Genomic DNA, 26,222 nt, shown 5'->3' with positions numbered 1-26,222 from the left:
TAGGGAACCTACATCTCAGTGAGGAGTGCTAACACTACCTCACCCAGGCTGCAGTATAAGGCCTGTGGTGTCAGATTTAGTCTGCTTCCCAGGGGTGGCATAATACATGCTGCAGCCCCTGGTAGGCCTGTGAAGTACCTATGCCCTTGGTACCTAAGGTACCATATACTAGGGGCTCATAAGGTACCACAGTATCCAATCACTAGTGCATCTAATATGCACTCCAAGTTGTTTAGAGAGAACAGAGAGGCTGGGGACCTGATTAGCAGGGTCCCAGCCAGACTATAGCCAGAATCCAGTGTATACATCAGGAAAAAAGTGGGGGCAACATAAGTGCAGATCCTACTCTCCTACAATGTCCCATAGGCTGCACATGAGCGGAAGTAGGGTGGTAGCTACTAACAGTAAAATAAGATACATTTCAAGAATTCAAATATGCCACATTTCCTTAAGACCGTTTTTATTTCTTAGAAAAAAAGTTAGTAAAGTGAAAGTTGCGCACACAGGAGGAATTCCTTTTCAGGACATGTAGTGGACGGACGAAGTATACAAACAATGCTCCTATGTTGTTCTACATCTTGGGAAGACCTTAGTCCGAGAATTGGTGCGGCTTATAAACCTCTGTGCTATTTTAGGATGAGTCAAAACTCTTCCACCATAATAATCCACATTTATAAAGCGCGAACACTCACCCGTAAGGGTCTCTAGGCGCTGGGGGCCGTCGGTAAGATTAAGCAAGCTATTGCCCAGAGTCACATGGTGCTGGGCTAATCTGCCACAGGTGCCGGGGAACGAACCGTGATCCCCAGATTCCAGAGTCAGTCGCCCTGGCCGCGGCGCCACACCTCTTCCCTGGACACTAGATAAAACTACAATCCTTCTCCCTCTCGCCAGGAAGAACATTAATCAATGGAGTTATCTTGACATTTTTATTGTTGCCTGAAAATTGCTGGAGGCAAAGAATACAGCAGCAGGTGCTTGTAAAACCATAATATATGGCGCCCCACCCGAAGTCAGTGCCCGGTGCAGTGGCACCAGTCGCACCGCCCTAGAGCCAGCCCTGCATGTAACTGTTATTGAAGCATTCTGCTTGTGAAAGTGCTGGTTGTACTGCATGAGTTGTGGCTATAGTGTCTGATGTGTTACGGCAACTATGTGATGTTTATTCTGTGCCAGAGCTCTTTCAACTGGAACTTGAAATAAGAGCCAATTCAAATGCTTGTTAAGAATAAACATTTTTCTGGTGGTCTCAATGTCTTTGCTGAAATTTTCCTACATTATTTCATGCCTTCAGGATGTTATTTAGTTGTTGATCTGCAGTTACCAAGCCACTGATGTGGTTGATGGGAATTCACATAACAATGGAAAAACGCGGCACTTGTCAAGAGCATAAACTTAGCAATCTGAAAGCACGCCGCGCTGCAATAGGACGACTGATCTGGTCGTTATTATATTCCAAACGACCAGTACTGTGTAAAATGACTTTCAGTGCTTGCATATTCATTTAATCAATGGCTTTTTTTTCAACAGCATATTATTTATAACTCCCACCATTAATTTACCACAAACTCTGAGGTCTCTAATGGCTAATGCAAAGTAATGGGTAAAATACTGCAAGGCTAAACACTTATAGGGTCCCAAAGGCGAGACCTATTGGCTATGCCAATGCTTGTTAATATACTGCACCCTGCCCCCTGGGCTGAGGAGGCCTCCCATAGGGGTGCCTGACCTATATTAAGATGGTGTATCAACTGTGCCACACACGGGGAGCACACAGTCGCGTTTGAGCAGTTTGCTCTGCTCTGCCATGGGAGGCCTGCTGTAGTCTGCTTGGGTCACCGAGGGTGGCACAAAACCGTGCTGAAGCCCTGGAGAACTCTTTACCACCTATGCCCTAGGTACCCCATATACTACAGACGGGGGGGGGGGCAAGTCCTTGCCAATTTGGGATTAACAAATCGAACATAACAGTTTTGGGTTAGAGCAGAGGCACTGGGGTCTGGACAACAAGCTCCAGTGCACTCAGGCTCCAGCGCACTCAGGCTCCAGCGCACTCAGGCTCCAGCGCACTCAGGCTCCTGCGCACTCAGGCTCCTGCGCACTCAGGCTCCTGCGCACTCAGGCTCCAGCGCACTATCAGAGCCATAACGACCAGTATTTGGAGCAAAACGTGTGTGGGGGGGAGGGGAGGTGAACATACAAAAAGGGCCCTTTCCTACAGTTTATTAGCAAAGGCCTTTCTCCTTGCTCGCTTCTGCTTTCATAACTCATGGAAAGATAATTTTGCAACAACTAGTTAAACGTTTTTTACAGGAGGCTCAAAGCAGCATCTGATGTGACTTGAATAGATTGGCTGCGCAGGGCTCCAACGACAAGGCTTTTAAATAACTGATGAATATGCAAGAGTTCTTTTGCATTACAGCGTGCTGTTTTGGGGGTGTATGATCTCCACTTTTTCAAAACCCCTTTATCTAGCGGCAGGGAGGCAACCCCACATTTTTTGTCCGGGATGTTCCATAGAATTCTGTTACAGACAAGTGAGACGCGTTAGGGGCACATACAGCACTTTTCCCAGCACTTCTAGGTTTATTTATTTACAATTTTGAGTTCATTCTTCTTACTGATTAGGCACGGTCTAAATTCAGCCTGCCAGGTATCCCTTTATTTAAGGAATGTCCTTTTTGTATGACCTGCATGGAGCCTGTAGGGTCATACCACCGTAACGTCCATCCATGTCCTCTACGCGGGTGCCTCTTCCCTTCATTCGGTGATCCAGTAACATCCAATGTTCAGACTAAATCCATCTGTGATTTCAACCCCATTCTTCAGTTTGTCCACTGTGCAAAAATTCCAAAAGACTTCTGCAGACTTTTTGGATGCAACTAGTAAACTGGGAAGAAAAACTAATGTAACTTCTTTTGATAAGTGTTGTATATTAAGAAGACGTAGACAGACAGAAACTGAATTATGATCATTTCCTAAATTAGAAACCTGTTAATGAGCCAAGCAAAACTGACATGAAGAGCCAGCCATTCTCAAGGACCGGCTGGGCAGTTTGCACTCTGTGTTCTCTCAATCACTTACACACCATGAAAGTCATGGAAGATTTGTTCATCACATTATGACTGATCCCAAGGAAGGCAGCGAGGGATCTCTAGACGGATGACACAGAATCCTGCTCCATCGAGGAATGGCCACATGTATGGATTGTGGGCAAGAAACTGCTCAGACCTAGAAAAAGGCCACGCTCTCCACACAAACCAGATCAAAGGATTTCAGTTCATAATGGGCCTCTCTTACTCTTCCAATTTAGGCGATGGATTTACAACAGCTGATGTGCAATAACACCGATTCTTTTCTCTTTAAACACATGTAACACATTGCATTGATTACCTGTATTTGTGGACTAATTTAGAGGCTATAAAAAAGTAACTTTATAAAATTTCCAGTGGCCCAACTGCAAAAGAGCAGACAGCTGTTTTCCTGTTCCCATCGAGACTGCTACTCAGCGGTCCACCCTGGATATAAATTACAAAGGGTTCACCCTAATCTCAATATACAAGGTTCCCAAAGACATAACCCTCAATATAACGGCTGGGTTTCCTGGGACCTAACTCTCAATTGTAATGCCTACAGGTAACCGGGCACCCAGTCCTCTATAGACCTTACAGAAGGTTTTCTGGTACCGAAGTCTCATCATAACATGCAGACGGTTTCTCGACACCTCTCTTTAGGAGGATTCCTGGCACACATCCTTCACTATAACTCGCAGACGGTTTCTCGACACCTCTCTTTAGGAGGATTCCTGGCACCCATCCTTCACTATAACTCGCAGAAGGTTTCTCGACACCTCTCTTTAGGAGGTTTCCTGGCACCCATCCTTCACTATAACTCGCAGGCGGTTTTACATCACCCAGCTCTTATAACTCACGGGCCGTTCCTAGCTTCCTGTCCTGCTCCCCCACACTTGAAATCACTTACAAAAGGTTTCTTGGCCAATCCGAACATTGATCATGAACCACTCCATTGCTCCGCCGACGCAGAAGAAGAAAGGAAGGAATCTGTAGACACCAAAGCGCTTTTCCCCAGGCACCAGCCGCAGAAGACGCTGCACTGTGCTCCTCCCAGACATCATCAGACAGTGTCTAGACTCCTTATGGGAAATCTGCAACAAACAACAGACACTATTAAAGCCAAGAGGTCAATCAGATCCTTGGCATGTGGAACTGCACACCCCTAAATTCCAAAGACGTACGTGCAAACGTAGATATTGACAGGATTTTTGGAACAATTAAACCAGAAATTGCCCCAAATAAAAAAAACACACCTTAAACACTTTCAACCAAGGCTCAGCTTAAAACAGTTCATAAGAGCAAGTTTTACAAATACTTGTTAGGCAAGAAGCCTCATATAATGAATCAGATCACTGGAAACAGTTTCAGCTCATAAATGCAACAGAGACCAAATGAGTCAGGTTGAAACCAGAGAGAGTTTCTACCGTTAAAGGATTGGATACATTCACTAGCCAAAAAAAGAAAATTCAGTTGAAGGGTGCTGAAAGAAAACTTTGTCAATTATTATTGTGGTGGGCAAAACAATCTTTTGAGATTTTAAATTAAAAAACATCTTGCAGAGGATCATTTTCTCTTAGGAACTTTCAAATCATTTATGATTATTTAATACGCTGTAGTTTGTAGAAATCAACAATGACCAATTTCCAGGCATGAAGAAGTCAGGGGCAGGAGGCGAAAAGCAAGTAGATGAAAAGAAGAAAACTGAATTAAAACAGAATATACATAAACCCACACAGGACAAGAAGGGACCTGAATGTGTTTATGTATCCCTCTGGGATGTTTTATTAAATTTTAATTTTATCCCTCTGGGATGGGGCACGTCTGAAGCGACGGAGGGAAGAAGGGGCATGAATGCGTGCAAGTATCCCCCTGGGACGGGTCACGCCTGCAGAGACACAGTGAGGAGGGGCATGAACGTGTGCAAGTATCCCCCTGGGACGGGTCACGTCTGCAGAGACACAGGGAGGAGGGGCATGAACGCGTGCAAGTATCCCCCTGGGACGGGTCAAGTCTAAAGAGACACAGGGAGGAGGGGCATGAACGCGTGCAAGTATCCCCCTGGGACGGGTCAAGTCTAAAGAGACACAGGGAGGAGGGGCATGAACGCGTGCAAGTATCCCTCTGTGACGGGTCACGTCTGCAGAGACACAGGGAGGAGGGGCATGGACGCGTGCAAGTATCCCCCTGGGACGGGTCAAGTCTAAAGAGACACAGGGAGGAGGGGCATGAACGTGTGCAAGTATCCCCCTGGGACGGGTCACGTCTGCAGAGACAGAGGGAGGAGGGGCATGAACGCGTGCAAGTATCCCCCTGGGACGGGTCACGTCTGCAGAGACACAGGGAGGAGGGGCATGAACGCGTGCAAGTATCCCTCTGGGACGGGTCAAGTCTGCAGAGACACAGGGAGGAGGGGCATGAACGCATGCAAGTATCCCCTTGGGACGGGTCACGTCTGCAGAGACAGAGGGAGGAGGGGCATGAACGTGTGCAAGTATACCCCTGGGACGGGTCACGTCTGCAGAGACAGAGGGAGGAGGGGCATGAACGCGTGGAAGTATCCCCCTGGGACGGGTCACGTCTGCAGAGACACAGGGAGGAAGGGTATGAACGCGTGCAAGTATCCCTCTGGGACGGGTCACGTCTGCAGAGACAGAGGGAGGAGGGGCATGAACGCGTGCAAGTATCCCCCTGGGACGGGTCACGTCTGCAGAGACAGAGGAAGGAGGGGCATGAACGCGTGCAAGTATCCCTCTGGGACGGGTCACGTCTGCAAAGACACAGGGAGGAGGGGCGTGAACGAGTGCAAGTATCCCCCTGGGATGGGTCACGTCTGCAGAGACACAGGGAGGAGGGGCATGAACGCGTGCAAGTATCCCTCTGGGATGGGTCACGTCTGCAGAGACACAGGGAGGAAGGGTATGAACGCGTGCAAGTATCCCTCTGGGACGGGTCACGTCTGCAGAGACAGAGGGAGGAGGGGCATGAACGCGTGCAAGTATCCCCCTGGGACGGGTCACGTCTGCAGAGACACAGGGAGGAGGGGCATGAACGCGTGCAAGTATCCCCCTGGGACGAGTCCCGTCTGCAGAGACACAGGGAGGAGGGGCATGAACACATGCAAGTATCCCCCTGGGACGTGTCATGTCTGCAGAGACAGAGGGAGGAGGGGCATGAACTTGTGCAAGTCTCCCCCTGGGACGGGTCACATCTGCAAAGACACAGGGAGGAGGGGCATGAACGTGTGCAAGTTTCCCCCTGGGACGGGTCACGTCTGCAGAGACACAGGGAGGAGGGGCATGAACACATGCAAGTATACCCCTGGGACGGGTCACGTTTGCAGAGACACAGGGAGGAGGGGCATGAACGCGTGCAAGTATCCCCCTGGGACGGGTCACGTCTGCAGAGACAGAGGGAGGAGGGGCATGAACGCGTGCAAGTATCCCCCTGGGACGGGTCACGTCTGCAGAGACAGAGGGAGGAGGGGCATGAACGCGTGCAAGTATCCCCCTGGGACGGTTCACGTCTGCAGAGACAGAGGGAGGAGGGGCATGAACACGTGCAAGTATCCCCCTGGGACGGGTCACGTCTGCAGAGACAGAGGGAGGAGGGGCATGAACGTGTGCAAGTATCCCCCTGGGACGGGTCACGTCTGCAGAGACACAGGGAGGAGGGGCATGAACGCGTGCAAGTATCCCCCTAGGACGGGTCACGTCTGCAGCGACGGAGGGAGGAAGGGGCCTGATTGCGTCTAAGTATACCTCTGGGACGGGTAACGTCTGCAGTGATAAAGGGAGGAAGGCACCTGAATGCATGAAAGCATCCTTCTGGGATGTGTCTGCCGTGATAAGAGAAGAAAGGGAACTAAATGTGCGTAAGTGACAGCCCTCGGGATGGAGCAAACAACAATGGTTCCATGAGATTCTTTTTGTTAACCAATCAATGTAATTCTCTCTCGACACTTTCACTTAATTTCTTCTCCAAACTAGGTATAGTACATCATATATAGTAAAAATAAGTGCAGACGGTACAGTGCCCAAAGGTGGAAAGCTGTGCAATATTTACAGTGATACATATATACAAATGGGGTGTCTTAGAATTCCACAAAGATCAACAGTTCAATCTGTGTTCATGGATTACTGTTCACAGCTGACTGCATCCCAGACAATTCCATTAAAATATCGACGTTTCGACCCTATACACAATTTACAAGGATCTCCTCAGGACAAAAACATTCCGTCTGGCACAACACCTATTGAGGTAGAATGTAGAGAGAGGTTTTCAAGTACATACATCAGACAATTTTGTCCTAATGAAGCAGAGACCTACTCCAAGGCAGTGTGCATCGTACATGTACTGGAGCAGTTTTAGCTAGTTGGCCTCTACGTTCAAACCACAACCAGTGCCAAATTCAATGATAAAGGGGATGAGGCCGATCTAACCCCCCCCCCCCCCCCCCCTCCCCCCCCAAGATCTATTCTGTCCCGGGATAGAGTATTTGAGCCGACCCTGGGGGATGGGGTCTCCAGGGATAACTAAGGCTCAAGGGGGCTCCTTTTTGTGTTGAATTTGGCACTTGCCCTCCAAAACTCAACAAGCCCTTGCATGTTCTTCAAAAGTCGCCGATGACAGCCTTTTTGGACCAAGCACAGATAGGTTTTCAACACACCTTAATTAAACTGCCTAGAGGCCTACTTATACTAAAACCGACTGGCAAATAACAGTATAAATACCAAGATCTTACAGTTCGTCACTTTGCCGAAACTAAAATTCAAATGTAAACTAAACAGAGAAATACTTGGATTAGAGGCGTAGTAAAAGCACATTTGCAAGATATGGACTTTAATATCTCTCCAATGCTTTTAGCCCTTACAAAAAATGTGCACCTGATTGAACTGAGCCAATGCAAATGTACAGTGAAAATTATTCTGTCTCCTTATATCAGCCCCCAGCATCAGATCAGACTGAAGTTTAAGCTTGAGAAACAGACCTTCATACTGATAGCGACACTCCTTTGTTACTGGTCTAGACTTTGAGCAGCAGAGCCAGGATCCTTAAAATATTAACGGAAACATGAACTGGACTTAGTGACCGTCATCCCCATACAACAACACATCAACTCAAGCGCCACAAGACTCAACAAGCATTTGCAATGCAATAGGTCTCGCATTTACGCGAGTTTAAGCTATTGGCATTGTAAATGACAATGCATTTTATTTATGTTTTAAAAACCAAAACATAAATTAAAAGGCATAGTCATTTACAATGCCAATGGCTCAAACTCACGTAAATGTGAGACCTATTGCATTGGAAATGGTAGGCATCACATACAACGGTGGGGGGAGCCACGGACAACAGGAGGGAGGGCGTGGGGGGGGTAAAAGAAGGCACGACAACGGGAGGGGGGCGGGTAAAGAGGGCACAGACAACGGGAGGTAGGGTTGGGTTGTAAAGAAGGCACCAAAGCATGTTGTGCCTGCAGTAAGAGAAACTGGATAAAGAAAAGGGCTTAAAGACTAAATAACAGGTACCGTGTAATAACCGAAGTAAAAGGGCAAGTCACCATGGGAGCTGACGAACGAAGGGGAGGCGGTACTAAGGAGGGACTAACAAGCCTATTTAGGAATCAGAAGCCAGCATTTATGACAGACAATGGCATAAGCCAATGGCAAATATGGGTGGAGTGTGGGTGGGGCTACTATTTCCTACTCCACTACAACTCTCGCGTGCTGGCTCTAGGCTCGACCTAAAAAATGACTGAGATCAGGGAAGAAGGCCCAACATATTCTTCCCTGAAAAGAATGCTAATAAAAAACTGCAAGCTACTATCAGAATCTAAAGATCTCACAACCCTCAACACAAGATCAATTTGGCATATGGCCACTGAAGGACACAATAGCAATCAAGTGCAGCCATATGTCAGACTCCCAATCTCACAGGCAATAACCATCAAATATCTGAGAATGTGGTTTGGCCTCCTTGACATGGGTTAAGAGCCTCCAAACATGGAATAACAAAAGGGAATTCATAGGAGAGGTGTGGCGCAGCAGCCAGAGCGGCTGACTACGGATCGCAGGGATCACTGTTCGATCGCCAGCTCAGCACTGTGTGACTCTGGGCAATAGCTCACTTAATCTCCCCAACATCCCCCAGTGCCTTGAAACCCTTGCAAATAAGAATGATTAATAATCACTGGTTCAGGCACTATGCTACTGCCCAACGTTTTATAATGAGCGAAAAAAGCTTAGAAGTGGGTCCCTTGCTCACTTTGCCACTGGATTCAAGCTAGCCTGGCTGATGAGGGTTGTTACCCCGAAACCGGTCCCAGGATGCTTGTTTCTGGTCCAGGGAAGACCTGGCTTGGCAGTTCCGGCTGAACTGTTCCCATGAGGCACACACAGGGTCAGGACTGGTCTGCATATGGCTGGGACTGAACTGGGGTGGCGAAATGAGCTAAAGAACGATGATGGATTCAACACAGATCTGTGACTGGGGGTGAGCGTCTCAAAAGTTTCAGCGCTCTGTCCATCATCTCCTTGTGTGTGCTTAGTATACTTCCATCGCCAGCTTGGCGTGGTTAACCTCCTCTTCTAAGACATAATTCAGTGCAATATGCTGTATAACTCTGTAAAAACAAATGAGATTCTGCCCTGTATGGACCAATGTAACAGCAAATTCAAACAGTCACATAATTCATTGATACAGTATATAAAAATACATTTGTATCGACAGACATGGAGTAGCTCAATATATTTCCCAAAAATGGGCTAAAAACATCACGAACTTTACTTGCAAAACTGTCATGCCATCGTCAATGTCGATGAATTTTACGCATGCAATGACGATAAATTGTGACCGTTTATGGCGTGCCTGTGAACATTGAGGAAGGTGACAGCCAAAACGTGTTTGCACAAGTTGCATTAAAATGATGAACTTACTCCGTAAGTGTAGATTCCTTCGTGAGAGGAGATGGAGCAGTGATTTTGATCGCAGTCCCACCAGGCGTCACGAGCGCCCGATTGTGAGTGCACGGGCAAAGGTGGTTGGGCTGTTCCTTGATTCGCTTTGTCCTGAGGAAGACCCGCTGTGCCTACTAATCAATCACGCACTTCTCTGGGTCGAAACGTTGACATGCCGGTCATAATCCGGACCATACCCTCTCCACCCCGCTTGAAATGGAAATTTAAATCCCAAGCGGAGATTTATATACCTAGGGAGAGATGTTCTTTGAATGATCAGTTTTTTTATTTTTTTTATTTCAAAATACTTTATTGATTTTCACAAGGTATACAGAAGCATATATCAGGGTAACCATAATGTATTTTGGGTAGAGTTTTACATGTGAATATGAACGATTGAGGGTAATGCGCTTTTATGGCTAGCGTGTGACTAATCACATCAAACAATGCCAGAAAGAAAAAGAAAGGACAGGCAAAAGAAAGGAAAAAGGAAAGGGAAGAGAAAAGAAAAGAAAAGAAGGGAAGGAAGAGCAACGGCTGGGTTAGCTGTAACAACGCTTTTACATTTCTGTGTACATGTTGGCACAAGGATACATGACATTGGCAGATCTTACATAGTATGGCAGTCTAGTACAGGTAACAATGAGCATTACATTAAAATACAGTTATTCTGGTTGAACATATATATCTCAAGATGTGATCCGTGGTACGTACTTTGTTCATGGAGGTTTGTAAGAGTCTAGAAACGTGTCTAGAGAGCTTCATATCGTTCTGGAGGAGGGTTTCCAAGGAGAGTTTTTCAATGCTTTGTTGTCTGCCCCTCTGAGGTGGATGATCCAGTTTATCCAGCTTTTAGATGAGGTCTTACTCGTGTCCTTCCAGTCGGCAAGGACCATTTTCACTGCAGAGGTTTGTACCGGGTCCAGCAGGTCTACGTCAGACTCAGATCTCAAGTTTATGCTTATACAGGCCGTGGGTAGATTGAAGGAGTCTCTATCCATAGTACATTTAAACAAGCCAGTTATGAAGGCAAATCTTGTCCCAGAACGCCTTAAGGACAGTGCACTGAAAGATAAGGTGGACTAAGTCCCCAGTCTCCCTTTTACAGCTCCAGCATGTTTTGTTCTTACTTAGCCCTAAAGCAAATAATCTGGAAGGGGTCCAGAATGCCTTGTGTAGTAGCCAGAATTTAGTTTGGGTGAGATTTGTTAACCATAAGTACAGCACTGTATATATCTCGTTTACACTTAGCACTTTATCCGCACTTTTTTTGCACTTTTTTCACCATATCACTTCTAATGTTATCTTAACATCATAAAATGTAAAAGAATATAGTGAAATATCACTTGATACAACTTCAGATTCACGCAATCTTTTGGCGCGTTTGTTCTTCCTTCTCTTACATTTTCATTGATTATTACTCAAAAGATTGAAAACTTTTTTCTATTATTATTATTCAGTAAACCTAGAATCAATTCTGTACGGAACAGAGCCAACATTTTCCACATTCTTGTACACCCAGGTTCTATGGGGCGCCGGGTTACTCCAATATACTAGATGTAATGACTGTCTGCAGCAGTTAAGCAATTGTTATTGTCCTATAATATTATTTTAGACCAATAAGATATTTCACATGTTTTTCATTACGGGGTAGTAAATAAGAAACAAACCAGAGTAGACTGTGAAGATGATCTAGACCTACAGCAGTCACTAGCCCACTGGGTCTAAATTGTCAAGCAAGTTCTTTATTCTTTATAATTTACCTGTGCAATTGCCCACTTGGGCATAATTGTCAGAGATTCTATGTCAAAAGCAATCTATAAACGTTTGAAAGTATATTTCTTTTATTTCTATTGTTTAAGCTACCCTGCAATGAGCATGAGACTATAAATACTAATAAAAAATGGTGATCTCAATGTTGACAAAGGCAAAGTTCAAAACGCGTCCAGACAGACCATTGTTGTAGCCTTTTACCCCTTGAAAATAAACAATCTGTTACCGCATTGTAGTGCCATGTCGTCTTTTTGTCATAAAGGAGAAGTGTTGATTACATACACACACACACATATTATATATATAAACAAAACTTGGAAATACCATAGGATAAGTAAGCGTATCTTAAGGTGCCTTGAAATATAACGCTAAGTTCAGCATTTTCAATCTTTACAACCCATATGGTTTAATTTTAGTATGTCAAGAAGGAAACTCCAAACAGAATTTAAAAAGGTTGATGCAGGTCACCAGCTTAAAAATAACACAAAGAACTAGTTGCAGGTACTCAAAAAAGATTTTTAAAAAAAGAACAGTCCAAATTTTAAGAAAAACGCATACCATTTACTTTCCACATGCCTTTAAAATGGAACAAATGCTCTGGACCTTTGGTGCACTGAAGCAGCCCAAGGTGGAGACGTAGGAGCCTCTGTGGGTTTTGCTTTGTTCGCCCTAAGTTGGCAGGGTATGCCCAGACGTGGGTCCCTTGCTCACTATGCCACTGGATTCAAGCTAGCCTGGCTAATGACGGCTGATTAGCCAGAAACCAGTCCCAGGATGCTTGTTTCCGGTCCAGGGAAGACATGGCTTGGCAGTTCGGACTGGACTGTTCCCATGAGGCACAGGGTCAGACTGATTTGCATATGGCCATGTCTGAACTTGGGTGGCGGAGTGAACTAAAGAATGATGATGGATTAAACCCAGATCAGTTGACTGGAGGTGAGTGCTTGCAATGTTCAACACTCCGTCCATCATCCCCTTTCGTTTTGCTTTGTTCGCCCTAAATTGGCAGGGTATGCCCAGACGTGGGTCCCTTGCTCACTTTGCCACTGGATTCAAGCTAGCCTGGCTGATGACTGCTGATTAGCCAGAAACCGGTCCCAGAATGCTTGTTTCCGGTCCAGGGAAGACATGGCTTGGCAGTTCCGGCTGGACTGTTCCCATGAGGCACAGGGTCAGACTGATTTGCATATGGCCATGTCTGAACTGGGGTTGCAGAGTGGGCTAAAGAACGGTGATGGATCAAACCCAGATCTGCTGACTGGGGGTGAGTGTGTGTAGGAAGGTGGATATCTGACTATGGTTACCCCCAAATTTTTGCCTAGTGTCTAGCTGGTTTTTCGACTTAGTTGGCCTGAGATCCTGCCATTCAGGCTCTCAGGCTATCTGCTCTCTCTGTAAAATGGACTCCATGTACCCTAGGTACATACCCAATTGGTTGGATCACCCTGTCAGCCCCTGTACCAGTGTACACTAGGTACCCAGGGCATTGGTGTATCCAAGGCCTGCCAGGGGCTGAAGCATGTATTATGCCACCCCAGGCTTGGCCTAACAATCTGACACAACTGGCTGATCACTCAGCTGGGGTAAGTTGGTGTAATCACCTCTTACTTAGGTGTAGTATACCTATACCTAAACTTAAATGGGACACCTGGTAACCTATAAGTCACTCCTATGGCAGGCCTTAACAATCCTGAAGGCAGAGTGCTTGGTTCCATGTGAGATGGTGCTCTGGCATGAGCTGAGCCTGTCTGCAGTGGTCGGAACAACTTCCTTCTACTGTTTCCAGATATCGTCATACCATATACTCTTAAGTGCATTATGAACCTCGCGGTTAAATGCTATCTTTGGTTTGGCTTTATCAAAACATGTCGAGTAAGGTGTCATACGAATTGGAATACTAACCCCTCGCCAATTCTGGCGACGGGGTTAGCATTCCACCCTTCTAGAGGGACACGACATGTACAGTACCTGAAACCCGGGTAAAATCAGACATAGCCTCAGCTCCACAAAATGGATGCTGCCACCACAGACACAAGTCTGCCCTCCTGCTGCTGGGAGTCCTTCCAGCTTGGGAGGTGTGGACAAAGGGTTTCCTGCCAGGGGAGGTGCGTGCACCACCCCAGACAGGATTTTGTGTATTGGTCAGGTAGGGCTTGAAAGAAACCAGACATGCCTGTGGCTCACAAGGAGCCTCGGTGCATATGCCAGTTCAAACCGGTCCTGGGGCACACCAGTCCCGGGCCTGGGGCGAGCTGGACAAAGGATTGGGGGTGTAACCACCCCCCTTCCTGGTCCCACCCTTAGGGAGGGACCTAGCAGGTAGTCCGGCCCCTAGAATCCGCTTAAAGGTAGGAGCTGTGTCCTAAGACTTCAGACATCCTGGAATCAACTTGAAACTAAGAAGAAGACGGGAACTTCGACATTCTGCTGCACAGAAGACTGAAGAAAATCTCCCCTGTGGTCAGGGAGTGACCACCTTGCTAACGCAAGCACCATCCAGCGAATCAACGTCTGCTTTGCCGCCGCCTCCCGCCGGAGCCCGAGCCCAGAGACTGACGAGACCTGGACCTCCAGACCTCTCACCGCCCGATCCACAGTCCCTGCAAAGAGGAGACCCGTGGAGGCACCGAGACACGTGGAGCCAGCCATCTTGGAACGACTACGACAAGCTGACCAGTGCAACAACCGAGGCCCCCTCCAAGTTGTGCTTTGGGTCCTGAGAAGCCCAACCCTCGAGCAGCATCTGCACCAAAGGTGAGCCCTCCAGCATCTCCACGATCTGCGTGGGGCCCTTCTGCATTTTGCCACTCGACGCGCCTAACCGGTTGCTGGCCCGCTGGCTAGTGGCCATCTTGGCGACGAAATCTACGACAAACACCGCTGGTCTGGTTGCTCCAGACTGGCCCTTGCTCCCCTCCAAAGGAGCAATCCCTCTGACCTTGCTGGTCAGAACCAACAGCTGATTTCCGAATCCTCCTGCAATTGCTTTTGCCAAGGCTTGTTTGCTTCGATCAAGTCGCCGACACCGCCGACAGCGAGAGCCTGCGTGGGACAGCTCGTGAGCCGACTCCTGGACGTCGTCGACCTTCAGGGACCACGTGGCTGCGGAGACAAGCTACCCCTCATCACCTGTTTGCACCCGACATCGCCTGGTACCCACCTGGTGCCACGCTGGTCACTGGCTAGTGACTGTGAACACTGTCCCCTCTGCTTACAGGTCTTCAACATCTCCGATCCACTCTTGGATCCACTGCATCTCTTCCCGACCGACCGCCTGCAGCATCTTTGTCCCAGGCTCAACGGAACAGATAGAAGAAACCCGACGCACTTTGAGGCCTATGCACCCGCTTCCTGTGGGTGAGGTAAAGCTGGTACTCCGGTGCCCATGTGTAGTAATACATCTCTAGTGCCTGTGTTCCAAATCTTAAGTTCCTAGGTCATCCGGAAGATTCCTTTTGCAGTAACTTTGTACTTTTTACGCACCCATTGAAACCTATGGGAGCCCGCGTGTGACTATTTGCTCTGCACACGCCACCCGTGGACCTCCTGGTCACTAACTGACGTTAGCTCCTTGTAGGCCCAGCGATTCTAGAGGCCCTAGGCCTTTTCCCTTTTCTGTTCGTGGTACTTATACCACTATTTTAGTATATGGTTTGAGTGGCCACCAGGGCCTACCCATATAAAGTGCAACTTCTGTGTATTCTGTGATAATCTTGTTTGACGATTTGTGCTCCTGTGCTCATAAAGAGACTAGGGGTAACTTTGATAAATAAATACATATATATTTTGAATATATATCTGTGTGGTGTCCTTTCATTGGTATAAAAGGGGGTTGCATTTGGTAAAACAGCTGGCTTAACACGCTTCACGAGTTTAGCCTCAAAGACTGCTTAGCCTACGCTACCACTAGGGCAGCTAGTCCGAAAAGGTTGACTTACAACCACACCATAAGGGTTGCTTGGCATGGTACAAGGTGATCACTTTAACTAGTGAGCATCATATACCAGGCCAACTTCTCACATTGGTGAGCAGCGGTGGGATTTGAGCTTGCTGTGTTTTACCATTGTAATCTCTTGGTTACCAATTGAAAGATCACATAGGTACCTGTAGGTACATATAAAACAAGATTAGATATACTTAAGTTCTACTGAACTTAGTTGTTGTAGAGCAAAGGGAGTAGCACACCCTGACTACAACTACTAGATAGGTTTAGTAGGTAAACCCAAGTGTAGGTAGATTGCAACACATCCACCCACACTTAAGAGCAATGGCCGGGGCAGAGGGGTCCACTGTACCCATCTCTGTTGAGAGTGACCCCCAGAGGGCACCATCCAGCTTTGCTACCCTTAATCAGAATGAGCTCAGGCATTTGGCAACTCTTAGAGGCCTTAAACAGCCCAAGAACCCAAACTCTGCTGAGCTCAGAGAGCTCTTACAGAATGATGAGAATCAGAGAGCACTCAAGAAAGCTTCCCAGTTAGCCCCCTTAGGGACAGGAACAGGAGGCCCCCCTTCTGAAGATGCCACTGAAGTACCCCTTCCCAATAGTCACCCCTTAGATGGGATGCCTACCACAGAGGAAGAAAGTGATGGGGATACAGATGTGAGTGGGGATGAAGGGAGAACTAGCCCAGTGCCAAGTGTTATACTTGGCCCAGCTAAACTAAGGCTATTGGGGACTGACAGTGGGTTCAACCCACTGGATCTCCCCAGTGGACTTAACACAGGGCTTGGAAGGCAAAGGAATCGCTCAGGTGACTCCAATGCTTCCCATGGCTCTAGAGGCTCTCAAGGTCACTCCAGGAAAAGGATGACCACCCCTCAGAGGAGGGAACATGAGGCCAGAATGCAGGAAGCCCAGCTGAGGATCAGGAAGCAGGAGCTAGAGGTAGCCCTGATGGAAGAAAAACTGAGGAAGGCTAGGCAACCTAGAGAGAGTGGGTCTATACCCGCTGGTGGCAGCATTGTCCCTAAGGACAAAGATAGGGTCTTTGATAATAGGAACCTGTCTAAGGTTGTGCCCCCCTACAAAAGTGGGGATGACATCCACAAATGGATAACTGCTCTTGAGAGAGCCTGCAAAGTACAGCAGGTTCCTGAAGACCAGTGGGCAGCAATCCTCTGGCTCTCCTTTGAAGGAAGAGGCAGAGACAGACTCCTCACTGTTAGAGAAGAGGATGTCAGAAACTACAGAGTCCTGAAGAGTGTTCTGGTTGATGGGTTAGGCTTAACCACTGAACAGTACAGGTTAATGTTCAGAGATACCCAAAAGACACAGACTCAGGACTGGTCTGAATATGTTGAATGTGCCACTAAGGCTTTGGAGGGTTGGTTGCTGGGAAGTAAGGTATCTGATTATACAGGATTGTACAATTTGATGATGAGAGAACAGATTTTAAGTAACTGTCAAAACCAGCTCCTCCATCAACACCTGGTAGACTCAGATTTGACCTCTCCCCAAGAATTGGGAAAGAGGGCAGATAAATGGGTCAGGACCAGGATCAGGCCTAAGAATCAGGGTGGTGACCAAAAGAAAGATACCACCAAACCTCAAGAGAAGGGAGGGGATAAGGCAAAAGAGAAATCTTCCTCAGGGCCCCAAAACTCCACACAGGGTGGTGGGTCCCAAGCTCCCTCCTCTACCACAGGTAAAAAGCCTTACTGCCATGAGTGTAAAACTCCTGGGCATTGGAAAACTGACAGCAGTTGCCCAAGGGCTACAAACAAAACTGTTCCTCCAATTACTCCTGTCACACCACCTATTACTGTCAGCAGTAATCCCCCAGGTGGTGGGAGTGCCCCCAAAAATTTGGGTGGGTTTACTTGGGGAACACAGGGGGACCCTGGCTTAGCCAATTCCCCTGCAGCAGATACTCTTGTCTGTGATGGTGGCATGGGGTTTGCCAACTTCACTGCCTGTCCCAACACTTTGGGTAGGTACAGACAAGAGCCCTACATCAATGGTACAAAAGCTGAGGCCTACAGAGACACTGGAGCTAGCATCACAATGGTGGCCCATTGGCTAGTTCCCTCTGAGCAGCTTTTGCCTGGTTTCTCCTACCAGGTGACCAACATTGATGGCAAACAGAACAGTCATCCCATGGCAGAGGTATGTCTCAGCTGGGGAGGTGTCACTGGCCCTAAAAGGGTGGCAGTGTCCCCAACCTTGCCTGTAGACTGCTTACTGGGGAATGACTTAGAACTCTCAGCTTGGGCTGGAGTTGAACAAGACACCCATTTTAAAATGGTAGGCCTTTCACAAAAGGGTAGGGGGGTTGTGCCATTCACAACCCCTGTCCAAATAGATTTCCTCCCTGAAAAGGTTGGAAGGGCAGTGGTAGCCACAGCCCAGGCACAGACAGACTTCCCTGTAGGGACTGGCAGAGCTGTGACAGTCACAGCTCAAACACAAACTGAGTGCCCCCCTGAAAAGGTTGGCAAGGCTGTAATGGTCTCAGCCTATACTCAGACTGACATAGGTGTAGTGAAGCCTGAAACAATGGATCACTCCACACAAACTGAGAGTAGTGGGGAGGAAGAAAAGTCTCCCTCTCCCCAGACATTAGGAAAAGGTCAGCCTCCTCAGGGATCTGACCTCACCCCTTGTGAAGGAACTGCCCCAGAGGTAGCCAGGCCTGGCCTGGCAGAGCCTCTGATGTCAGTGGCCCCTTCCAAGGTGGGATCCAGTCTGGTGCAGGTAGCCTGCCTCTCTCTACCCTGCCTCAGTCAGCCCAGGGCTGCAGAGGTCAGGGAGGCCAGTGGACCCCCAGAGGGCCCCTGTCCACAAGAACCCCCCCATCAAAAGAATGAGGATTGCCTGGCTAGTAGCCCTAGTCAGGTGATGGGTAAAAACATTCCTGAGGGATCTCCTTTACAGGTAGTTAGGGACCTCCCCCAGGGGGATTCTGTTGGGCACAGGCAAACATGGGACCTTAGGGCCCCAAACCTGACCTGTCCCTCCAGTAAGCCCACAAAAGGGACCCAGCCTCCAGCTTTAGGTAGCCAGAGGCTGACCCTGAGAGCACAGTGCAACTCAGTTAAAGGAAGAAAGGCATCCATGGTGGAGGATGATTGGAGGAAGCTGAGGCCTCACTTTGAGGACACTCACTTCAGTACTCCATCTCAACACCAGCCTTTTACTTTGCCAAGACACACCACAGGTAGAGATTCCCTATGGTGGAGACCCTCTGATACCCTTAGGGTGAGGGATTGCTTAGTGGACCATGAGACAGGGGGTAACCATGCCAGTGCTGGTTCCTCCTTATATGGCCACTTGGGCAATATAGGCTTACCTGGTCAAGGTCAGCCTTATCTCCCTTCGTTTGGGGGGGGGTTGTGTAGGAAGGTGGATATCTGACTATGGTTACCCCCAAATTTTTGCCTAGTGTCTAGCTGGTTTTTCGACTTAGTTGGCCTGAGATCCTGCCATTCAGGCTCTCAGGCTATCTGCTCTCTCTGTAAAATGGACTCCATGTACCCTAGGTACATACCCAATTGGTTGGATCACCCTGTCAGCCCCTGTACCAGTGTACACTAGGTACCCAGGGCATTGGTGTATCCAAGGCCTGCCAGGGGCTGAAGCATGTATTATGCCACCCCAGGCTTGGCCTAACAATCTGACACAACTGGCTGATCACTCAGCTGGGGTAAGTTGGTGTAATCACCTCTTACTTAGGTGTAGTATACCTATACCTAAACTTAAATGGGACACCTGGTAACCTATAAGTCACTCCTATGGCAGGCCTTAACAATCCTGAAGGCAGAGTGCTTGGTTCCATGTGAGATGGTGCTCTGGCATGAGCTGAGCCTGTCTGCAGTGGTCGGAACAACTTCCTTCTACTGTTTCCAGATATCGTCATACCATATACTCTTAAGTGCATTATGAACCTCGCGGTTAAATGCTATCTTTGGTTTGGCTTTATCAAAACATGTCGAGTAAGGTGTCATACGAATTGGAATACTAACCCCTCGCCAATTCTGGCGACGGGGTTAGCATTCCACCCTTCTAGAGGGACACGACATGTACAGTACCTGAAACCCGGGTAAAATCAGACATAGCCTCAGCTCCACAAAATGGATGCTGCCACCACAGACACAAGTCTGCCCTCCTGCTGCTGGGAGTCCTTCCAGCTTGGGAGGTGTGGACAAAGGGTTTCCTGCCAGGGGAGGTGCGTGCACCACCCCAGACAGGATTTTGTGTATTGGTCAGGTAGGGCTTGAAAGAAACCAGACATGCCTGTGGCTCACAAGGAGCCTCGGTGCATATGCCAGTTCAAACCGGTCCTGGGGCACACCAGTCCCGGGCCTGGGGCGAGCTGGACAAAGGATTGGGGGTGTAACCACCCCCCTTCCTGGTCCCACCCTTAGGGAGGGACCTAGCAGGTAGTCCGGCCCCTAGAATCCGCTTAAAGGTAGGAGCTGTGTCCTAAGACTTCAGACATCCTGGAATCAACTTGAAACTAAGAAGAAGACGGGAACTTCGACATTCTGCTGCACAGAAGACTGAAGAAAATCTCCCCTGTGGTCAGGGAGTGACCACCTTGCTAACGCAAGCACCATCCAGCGAATCAACGTCTGCTTTGCCGCCGCCTCCCGCCGGAGCCCGAGCCCAGAGACTGACGAGACCTGGACCTCCAGACCTCTCACCGCCCGATCCACAGTCCCTGCAAAGAGGAGACCCGTGGAGGCACCGAGACACGTGGAGCCAGCCATCTTGGAACGACTACGACAAGCTGACCAGTGCAACAACCGAGGCCCCCTCCAAGTTGTGCTTTGGGTCCTGAGAAGCCCAACCCTCGAGCAGCATCTGCACCAAAGGTGAGCCCTCCAGCATCTCCACGATCTGCGTGGGGCCCTTCTGCATTTTGCCACTCGACGCGCCTAACCGGTTGCTGGCCCGCTGGCTAGTGGCCATCTTGGCGACGAAATCTACGACAAACACCGCTGGTCTGGTTGCTCCAGACTGGCCCTTGCTCCCCTCCAAAGGAGCAATCCCTCTGACCTTGCTGGTCAGAACCAACAGCTGATTTCCGAATCCTCCTGCAATTGCTTTTGCCAAGGCTTGTTTGCTTCGATCAAGTCGCCGACACCGCCGACAGCGAGAGCCTGCGTGGGACAGCTCGTGAGCCGACTCCTGGACGTCGTCGACCTTCAGGGACCACGTGGCTGCGGAGACAAGCTACCCCTCATCACCTGTTTGCACCCGACATCGCCTGGTACCCACCTGGTGCCACGCTGGTCACTGGCTAGTGACTGTGAACACTGTCCCCTCTGCTTACAGGTCTTCAACATCTCCGATCCACTCTTGGATCCACTGCATCTCTTCCCGACCGACCGCCTGCAGCATCTTTGTCCCAGGCTCAACGGAACAGATAGAAGAAACCCGACGCACTTTGAGGCCTATGCACCCGCTTCCTGTGGGTGAGGTAAAGCTGGTACTCCGGTGCCCATGTGTAGTAATACATCTCTAGTGCCTGTGTTCCAAATCTTAAGTTCCTAGGTCATCCGGAAGATTCCTTTTGCAGTAACTTTGTACTTTTTACGCACCCATTGAAACCTATGGGAGCCCGCGTGTGACTATTTGCTCTGCACACGCCACCCGTGGACCTCCTGGTCACTAACTGACGTTAGCTCCTTGTAGGCCCAGCGATTCTAGAGGCCCTAGGCCTTTTCCCTTTTCTGTTCGTGGTACTTATACCACTATTTTAGTATATGGTTTGAGTGGCCACCAGGGCCTACCCATATAAAGTGCAACTTCTGTGTATTCTGTGATAATCTTGTTTGACGATTTGTGCTCCTGTGCTCATAAAGAGACTAGGGGTAACTTTGATAAATAAATACATATATATTTTGAATATATATCTGTGTGGTGTCCTTTCATTGGTATAAAAGGGGGTTGCATTTGGTAAAACAGCTGGCTTAACACGCTTCACGAGTTTAGCCTCAAAGACTGCTTAGCCTACGCTACCACTAGGGCAGCTAGTCCGAAAAGGTTGACTTACAACCACACCATAAGGGTTGCTTGGCATGGTACAAGGTGATCACTTTAACTAGTGAGCATCATATACCAGGCCAACTTCTCACAGTGTTTGATTGGTTCTGATGCTCCGTCCATCACCACCCCCTTTTGTACCCCTCTGTGGGAAAAGTCATCTTCTTTCCAGTTAATCTAAATAAACCTTCTGTGTCAAATGCACGCTGTCGTTGCAACAGACTGTCCCTCCTACTGTACTATAAATGTTGCCTTTGACTGCCAAGACAAGGGCTATTATGCAACATGTGAAAGGCAGGAAATAAAAGAAAATTAACCATACTAAGATTTCTCTTTAGTCACACCTCATAACAAGCATTGGAAAAGCAATAGGTCTCGCATTTGTTTAAGTTAAAGCCATTTGCTTTGCTAATGGTATTGTATTATAGCTTTGTATTAATTAGTGTATGTTTGTGGTATGTTGTTAGAATTGGATTTGTTAGCAGTGTAGTACTTTAAAGCATAGCGTTAGTAGGAGAAGAGCAGTGTTTAAGATTTGGGAAGGAGAATGATTAGAATAGCAGGAGGGTTAATGAAGTATAGTGAGGAGTAGGATACCATGAGGGAGAAGAAAGAGGCGGGGGGAGTAAATAGGGAGTAGTAAGAAAGCGTGGAGGAGATTCATGTTATTTTGAATGTAGGAAAGTGTGGAGAGCAGTATGAGGCATAAGGAAGTATAGAGTCATAGAAGAGTAGTAGGAGGGATATGAAAGGAATGTGAGATGTAGAAGAATAGTGTGAGGTAGAAGCAAGGTAAGATTATTTGATTAGCATTAGGGATAAGGAAGTAGAGAGGTGTAGAAGAGCAATGTGGGGGAGATTGAACGCTTGTTTAAAGTCTCAAGTATGTGTCAATTACATTTTAAAGAGGGGGGAACTTGAACGCCTACCATGGTATGAGGCTGTCTGAGCCCTTTAGTTTTTTCTGTCTGAGCCCTTTAGTTTTTTTTTTTTAGCATAAGCACCTTGGGGTAGACTTATTAGGGCACTACAAGTACCAGAATGCTTTGTGTTACATGAAAACCCATGCCTGCATATCGTCCTCATGACGGGATTGGTCGATTGCTAGGCCATTGTAATATTAGGCTGGCTCAGCAGACTCCGTACTGGAGCAGGGAGATGCGTTAACAAAGGACCCACGCCACCCACTAAATTGTTTTTATTTATTTTTTAATCCAACAGCACCCCCGCCAAATATGAGAAGTGTGAATAAAATGAGGGATAACTCACTGTTGTGCACAGATCGAGATCAGTTTAGCTGGTGGACTTTAAAAGTTTTGTTGTTGTGCCCCCGGGTAACATGCAAGGTAGAGAGGTGCGTGGAGCACCGCAGGCCTCCTTTGGACACCCCAGATTTAAAGATACGGGAATGGTCACCAGTGATAGTATTCCTGACAACGTCGCACATCACCCGCAGACTGAAAGGCTGTCTGCATCCTGCGGGAAACAAGTTCAATTGTCAGCAGCAAGCACCAGAGCTAACGAACCGGATGAAGTGGGGCCCCCAAAACAGGTCCACCTGCAGGGGCCAGAGAGCGGAGATAAAGTTACTGATGTAGGGACTAGAATCAATCCATGAAGCTTCTAAGGAGCCATCTTCACAACCACGACCCTCAACAAGCATTTGCTCCGAGCCCCAAGAGGTTTTAAAGGCACCCCAACCTTTCCCTCATACGATATCATTGACCCTAGAAACACGCTATTTGAATTGTAGCGTTGTACTGGTTTTAAAACTTTTAATCAGTGGTGTAGGGAGGCCCCCACCATAGCACACTTAAATATCATTTAGTTGTTTATAAGCATCTTCCGTCTGCAGGTCTGTGGGTACATAAAATGTATGCAGACTGCGGCCCCTGCGTGCCAGAGGAGTTTGCATTCACTTGCAGGAGGGGCGGCGCTGTAAATAAACATGCTTCTTAATTTTGTATATTTGGGCATTAGCAGAGCTGTGGGATGATTTAATATCAGCGTCTATTTGCAGCCTACTTCACATGGGCCTGTGTCGGAGCCGACAGGGGGGGGGGGGGGGGAGTGAAAGCGCAAACACGCCATATGTATGCACATCACCTGTCCGGGCGCATGCACATCTCATGTACCCCTTTGCTAGCAAAACCGACGACAATAGATCTCGCCAAGGAGAGCAGCGCATGTGCTGCATCGCTAGGCGAGACCTAAAAATATACCGATTAGTATGCTTTTATGTATGAGGTGAGAGAGGTGGTGAGCAACACTTGGAGTGCATCGATGTGGAGAGAATAAGACATCAGATGCACTCCCTTGAATGTTCAGAACAAAAAGAGAAGCATTGTAATGATGTGAGCTATGTAAAGACACAACCAATCCAAAGTGAAGATGGTTAAGAACGGTACGCTGCATGGTACGGACAACCAAGAGAAAAGACAGACACGTCATTTAATATAATGCACTCTAACAAGAATGTCATGCAGGACAACCAATGATGAGCAATGGTCTGACCCAAACCCCGCCCTAAATACGGGTCTGCAACAACAGACAGCTATAGAGGCGAGACAGAAAAACAGTTAAGAGAAACCATCAGTAGCTTCCCTTTCCCCACCACGCTGCCCCGACTGAGCATGGAACCGATAACAGTATCTGCACAGTTTACAAAGATCCGCAATAATAAACAATAATTGGCAATGCAAACTAGTATGGATTCACAACAGTTTTTTATGGCACTGTATGTAAAGCATTACAAGTAAATAGTGTGGGAATGGACATGTATTTTGTTGTGTTTACCTTTGTCCCTGCGTGGACACCGTTGTCTCCTTTGCTAATTGTCCCAACTGATACGCCGTATCAGTTGTGACGTTCGTGCCTTGACGTGATCAGCTGCCGTTTGTTTTGACAGTTGACAGCTGACCACGCAACGCGCCACATGTTCTGCCGGCTCCGCTGTTGGAGCCTCCGTGTTGGTTTGAACAATAAAGTTGTTCTTCACGAAGACTTCGACTTCTATTATTTCAACAAGTTGGCGACGAGTGCCAACACGGGCACCCACGGAAGGAAAACCTTAATGAGACTTTCGGTACATCTTCTTCAAGAAGTGCTCTGGAGTATATACTTTGAAGGACAATGTTCGGCGCAAAATAATCTACATGTCAGCGTGGAACTGGTGAAATTTCTATTTAATGAGAACTTTTACTGCCTATTGAAAGCGACCGTCAACTCTCCGCATCTGAAGTAAAAACTTAAGCTGTGACGAGCTTCACGCATATCAAGCTACAGCAAGTGTGAGGTGAGCTGTTTACCACGTTCGTGTGAAGGCTGAATAGTTACATGTGTACTGGAACCATTTTACAGCTACGACGCCTCAAGTGTGATGGTCAGTTCCAACGACATCAACTGTCATTCACCAACGTTCGTCTCCAACCGTCAACAGCTGAGTAACGCGTCATCAATTAGAACTGTGCGCATGTGCGGCGTTACTACATCATAACGTTTCCAGGACAACGGAAACAAGAGTCAGCAGTCCAGCTTATGCACGCAATGTGATGGCCATTTTGAAACTGATTTTTTTTTCCTTCGTTGAAAGTGTTATAAACCCAAGCACATCTTTACGGCGCGTACTTGGAACTGTGAGGGGAAATTTGAAATCGGAGTTACAGCGCTTGCAGTGAAAAGGTAAAGTCTAACTAGCGCTCCAGAATTCTTTTGCATTACTGACTTTAGAGCGGCAATTAGCGGTGGAAGTCTGCCGGCGCTCGTGTGTTCTTGTGCATTTCTGACTTTTAAGCTGTATTCAGCGTTTCAGCCTGCGCGTCAGCAGTGTGTGCGCAGATTCTACCTAACACATAAAGACTGCATGGTATCCTGTGACCATCATTTTAGCTACTCGCTTTAAGCCTGATCGAGGTGCGTTCTACAAGCACCCAAGTTAAACACATTTTGTGAACTAATACTATTATCAAACAAGACAATAAGCATACTTGAGAAAATCAGTAGACAATTTATTATACTGCATCGTTACTCCTCCTTTGACTACAGAGTATTCAACCTTCCTCCTTCGGAACCTGCAGCCCCAACATGGCCTCTGGCTGCGTATGGAATCTGTCTCCACCTGAAACATTCTTACGTGGGGGCGGTGAACCCACTCTTAAGTGGGAAGAGTGGAGGGAGTATTTCATGAATTACATATCAACCTTAGAGGAGGATGATGAAGTAAAGCCGGAAAGAAAGTATCAAATGTTAATGCATAGTCTAGGAGCAGGAGGAATTAAGGTTTACAACTCCATAAATAAAAAAATAAGGGCAGAAAATGAAGGCGATGTGTTCCTCAATGCCATAGATGATTTAAACACATACTATAAGCCCACAGTATGTGTAGGGGTTGATCGCTACAAGTTTTTTCACAGGAAACAGGGCAAGGAG

The 26,222-nt window shown here is 47.7% G+C and overlaps 1 protein-coding gene across 3 annotated transcripts in view; it reads right to left on the bottom strand.

Moving 5' to 3' along the window:
• UQCC5 (ubiquinol-cytochrome c reductase complex assembly factor 5) overlaps window positions 1-26,222 on the bottom strand; it is a 59,988-nt gene that overhangs the window by 24,839 nt on the left and 8,927 nt on the right. For all 3 annotated transcript variants that reach the window (XM_085624207.1, XM_085624208.1, XM_085624209.1), the window contains one exon: window positions 3,982-4,165. In XM_085624207.1, the coding sequence (XP_085480333.1) occupies window positions 3,982-4,165 (184 nt within the window). The remainder of the gene's footprint in view (window positions 1-3,981; window positions 4,166-26,222) is intronic.

This window comes from Triturus cristatus, chromosome 9 (assembly GCF_964204655.1).
Source record: "Triturus cristatus chromosome 9, aTriCri1.1, whole genome shotgun sequence".
Taxonomy (NCBI): domain Eukaryota; kingdom Metazoa; phylum Chordata; class Amphibia; order Caudata; family Salamandridae; genus Triturus; species Triturus cristatus.
Note: the sequence above shows the minus strand (reverse complement) of the source record. Positions and strands in the feature narration are given on the sequence as shown.